This window comes from Arachis ipaensis, chromosome B04 (assembly GCF_000816755.2).
Source record: "Arachis ipaensis cultivar K30076 chromosome B04, Araip1.1, whole genome shotgun sequence".
Classification (NCBI taxonomy): Eukaryota; Viridiplantae; Streptophyta; class Magnoliopsida; order Fabales; family Fabaceae; genus Arachis; species Arachis ipaensis.
This window is the reverse complement of record NC_029788.2, coordinates 6251638-6255669: the sequence shown is the minus strand read 5'-3', so window position 1 is coordinate 6255669 and position 4032 is coordinate 6251638. Positions and strand designations below refer to the sequence as shown.

At 37.0% G+C, this 4032-nt stretch overlaps 2 protein-coding genes across 3 annotated transcripts; both read left to right on the top strand.

Moving 5' to 3' along the window:
• LOC107638649 lies at positions 320-2176 on the top strand. Its single transcript, XM_021122314.1, has 3 exons — positions 320-876; positions 999-1115; positions 2126-2176. The coding sequence occupies exons 1-3, from the start codon at positions 562-564 to the stop codon at positions 2174-2176; spliced, it is 483 nt and encodes a 160-aa protein (XP_020977973.1). The 5' UTR covers positions 320-561.
• LOC110262478 (ferrochelatase-2, chloroplastic-like) lies at positions 2668-3962 on the top strand. Of its 2 annotated transcripts, none has more exons than XM_021120591.1 (4): positions 2668-2802; positions 3318-3397; positions 3496-3596; positions 3718-3962. In XM_021120591.1, exons 2-4 carry the CDS (start codon positions 3329-3331, stop codon positions 3788-3790), a joined length of 243 nt encoding a protein of 80 aa, XP_020976250.1. In that variant the 5' UTR covers positions 2668-2802; positions 3318-3328; the 3' UTR covers positions 3791-3962. The 2 variants fall into 2 exon arrangements, with proteins under 2 accessions (XP_020976250.1, XP_020976249.1); XM_021120590.1 differs by having other exon boundaries at positions 2721-2802; positions 3350-3397.

The following is a 4032-nucleotide window of genomic DNA, read 5'->3' as shown; positions in this document are numbered from 1 at the left end:
TAACTTTTTTATTTACAAATTTATAAATAAAAAAGTTAAAGATATATTTATTATTTTTTTCTTAAAATTTTTTTTATTTGGGCTTGGTTAATGAATCCATCCTTAAGTAATAAAAACATTCGATTTGGGGTTAGGTTAAGTGAACGAAGGATGTGGGTGCACGTGTATTTTACTATTTTGGCAAGGCGGTGCCGCGCCCTCAGCTGAAAAGCTTCACGGGCCACGTTGCCGACGTGTCACTATTCTGTGGGACCCACCTCCTAACGTCAAAAGTCAAATATGAAAACTGAAAACTAAAAGGAGCCCAAAAAGAAGTAAAGAACAAAAACGACATTTCTACGACGCCGTTTCAACGCATGCAGCTACCGCTATTCGGCAGCCCCTATGGGATATGGTATCATCATCATTTATCACTCCAAACGTGAATGCTTGTTTTCTTTCTCCAATTTACATGGTAATCAAATCAAATGCTCTGTTATTTTGGTTATGGCACTTCCCTCGCAATTGATGTGCCTACAAATTCATGGTTATTCAGTCATATGATCTTAGCTTTAGGTGGTGATGTTGGTGGTGGCAACTGCAAGTGCGAGAGGCGTGCCTCCCAAGAGGCGCCACGTCATCACCAGCACCAGCGGCAGTAGATTCTTCGGCTGGAAGCTCCTCATCCTGCTCTGCGTTTCACTCTCCTGCGTCCTCGTTTTGGCCGCTCTCTTTTCTCTTCACTCCTCTTACCTCTCCGACGCTGATAGCTCCAACCACTTCAAGGTAACGCGATCAACGGTTTCTAGAACCTTCCACGGCCCCCCTAAGATCGCCTTCTTGTTCCTCGTTCGCCAAAACATCCCCCTTGATTTCCTCTGGCATGTCTTCTTCAAGGTTCGTTTCCCTCTTCTTTTTCTTTCCTTTTTAAATATTTTTTAAAACTGATCATTGTCGGAAATTATGAGAATAATATGATTGAGCAGCTTTTTTTTTTTTTATGGATTTTGTTGGTGCAGAACGGTAACGTTGCCAAGTTCTCGATTTACGTTCATTCGGCGCCAGGGTTCGTGTTGGATGAGTCAACTACGAGGTCGAGCTTCTTCTACCGTACACAAATCTCCAATGCCATTCAGGTTACCCATCTTTCTCCTCTTTTCCCTATTTTGGCTTTTCCAATTGGTGGTTTGCAAATATAAAAGTTGCTTTCTTTTCGGGATGTTGATGCTTGATGTGGATGTATGTATTATCCCTTTCCTATGATGCACAAAATGGAAAGAAAATAAAAAGTAAAATGTTAATTCCCGGGGAGCTTCCAAGGTCTGTTTTGTTTGACTACTCACAAATTGAGTTATGAATTTGTTATACGACCTGTGAAGTTTTGTCTCCATGTCCCTTGAAAATATACCTTCTGCTAGACTCGGTGGGTGGACCTGCTAAATTTGTCACCCCGTAATTGAAGGGACACCAAATTGACTCTTGATAAAGGAAAAATTCTTTCCAACGGTTTTTTTAACTTGTCAACCACTATGTCTTGCATCATGTATAACATAATTTACCTTTTAAGAAAATATTTCAAATGGGTTATTTTAACTTGTCAACCTATATGTGTAGTAAGTTACATCTTATAACATTATTTTCTCATTTTTTTTTAAAAAATCATATTACATAACGCATGGCATGGTTTCATCAAAAGCAAATTATGTAAGATATAGTCAAAAAATCATATATATTTTTTATTATTTCCTAACTTAAATGCTGTAATTTTGCAATAATCTGGTGGTAGGAAGCCAAGCATTTGACCTGAATCAAATAAGTATCCTCTGTTCATACTCATTTTTTTGGGGCCTGGATATATGTTTTTACTTTTTATCCTAATGTGTTCTCTGCGGATATGATTTGGTATAGAGAGAGTTTTACTAATACAAAAGGGAAATGATTTTATAGAGAAAGTGAACTTCTATGTATTTAATGCCATTGGAAACTCAGAACTCAGATTTCTTATAAAAATCCTTCCATTTTTGTATTCTTCACAAATGCCCTTTGTAAAACCGATAAAGATATAAATTCTGTCAGCTGTCAGCTGCTATACCAATGTGTTGTCTAGTCCAAATCTTTTACGAGTTCGCTTAATTCATTTTTTTAGGTTTCATGGGGAGAATCAAGTATGATTCAAGCTGAAAGGTTATTTTCCTGAACCCAAAGAACAAGGAAATGTTGCTGGAGAACTTCAAAGAACATCTTGCTTTGTCTGTGAGAAGCATCCAGTGGAGCTATGCAATATTCTGGTCTACTTCATCTACCCAACCCGGGTACTAACTTCTAACTAACCGTTTCCTTGAATTTCAGTTCTGTTTTGTGATTTTTTTTTTCATTTTCTGTTTCTTGAATATGTGTTGTTTGTGAAAATACCTCAATGGACTTCATATGACGAGACACATCATGACTTGTTTCTTCTTCTTCTCTAATATGAACAACTCAATACAATGGCTTCTTAGACAACACCACAATTCAATAATACTACTATTCAAAATCAATTTCTTTCTATTCATGGTGCCCATTTAGCAGGGTGTTGAGTTGGGGGGAAGGATATTACAATGGAGACATTAAGACAAGGAAGACAAGTCAAGGAGTGGAACTCAATTCTGATCAGATAGGGTTGCAGCGGAGTGAGCAGCTTCGAGAGTTATACAAGTCCCTCAAAGCTGTAGAAGCCAGCCCTCAAACCAAAAGGCGTTCAGCAGCACTGTCTCCGGAGGATCTCACAGATACAGAATGGTACTATTTGGTTTGCATGTCCTTTGTATTCAACATTGGCTAAGGGTAATGATAGTGACACTAATAAATCTTCTCTTTATATGTTTCTTCTTTGTCTTGTTTGCTTTGTATCCTTTTTGAAGTGAAGAGGCAGGTTGGGACGTGCTAATTACTTGCCATAGTAAGAGTCTAAGTTTCTGTTTTTCTTTAGAATGTATCATGTTATTAACTGTTATGTGTAAACATAATATCCTTTGCTTCTTTTAAATTGGAAATTTAGTTCTCTATACTATAAAGGCATACTTTTATTTTGATTATATCAAATAATTGCAAGCTGAAGTTGTTATTGTAAATTTCATCCCATTGTCTCTATTTCCCCCTTTTATTTATTATTTGATCACAGAATATAGTCAGATGAGTTACTTTCACAACCCTGGAATAGCTGTAGAATATCTATGATATGGTTCCTGTATACCTTTTTCTCAAACACTCAAATAACCTAATATTTGCAAAAGCCCCATATACACTATATCAATACTTTTACTTCTGCTTCTACTTACTGCTATTATTATTTTTATCAGTGCACAAAGTGATGGTAAATCTGATTATGCAGGAGTTGCAAGCTAGAGGAATTAACAATAAGCATACTCTTGCTTATCAGGTTAGTTTGGACCTCATTAACTTGCTTTTTAATTGCTGAATTGTTGGCTTACCTTTTAGAGCCTCTGTTTCTTATGGAATTGTTGGATGAATTTCCAGAGTCGAGTGGGCCCGGTACAGTGGTTGAAACCATATACAGATGAAACTCTCGTTGAGCTTGGTCAGAAAGGTGTGAGGAGTCTTTTAGCTGTTCCAGTGAGGTATATTATTTTTGGACTTTTACCCCTGTTTTTAAATTTTAATTATGTTTTGTGTTAGACACTGTTGAAAGTTGTGAAATAGCCTTAAGAGTAAAAGACACTACTCCTCCTTGTATCTCAGCTTTGTGAGTGAGCACATAGAGACCCTTAAAGAAATTGACATGGAGTACAGGGAGTTTGGACGGTGCATGTGATCAAGTGGGGGTAATGTGTGACAGTGTGAGCGTAGGTCCCTCTCCAATTCCACCAACCCTTTGCTTTGGTTTTTGGTTCATTAAATACAAACCAGTAAAACCACGCAATCCAAAAGGAAACAAACACATGTTTTTGGCTTTCATTTGATTCCTTTTCAACTCAAATCCCCAACGTTACGTAGGAATTTCTCCCTTTGACATATTAATTATACTTATGCCATTTTATTCTTATTTTTTATTTT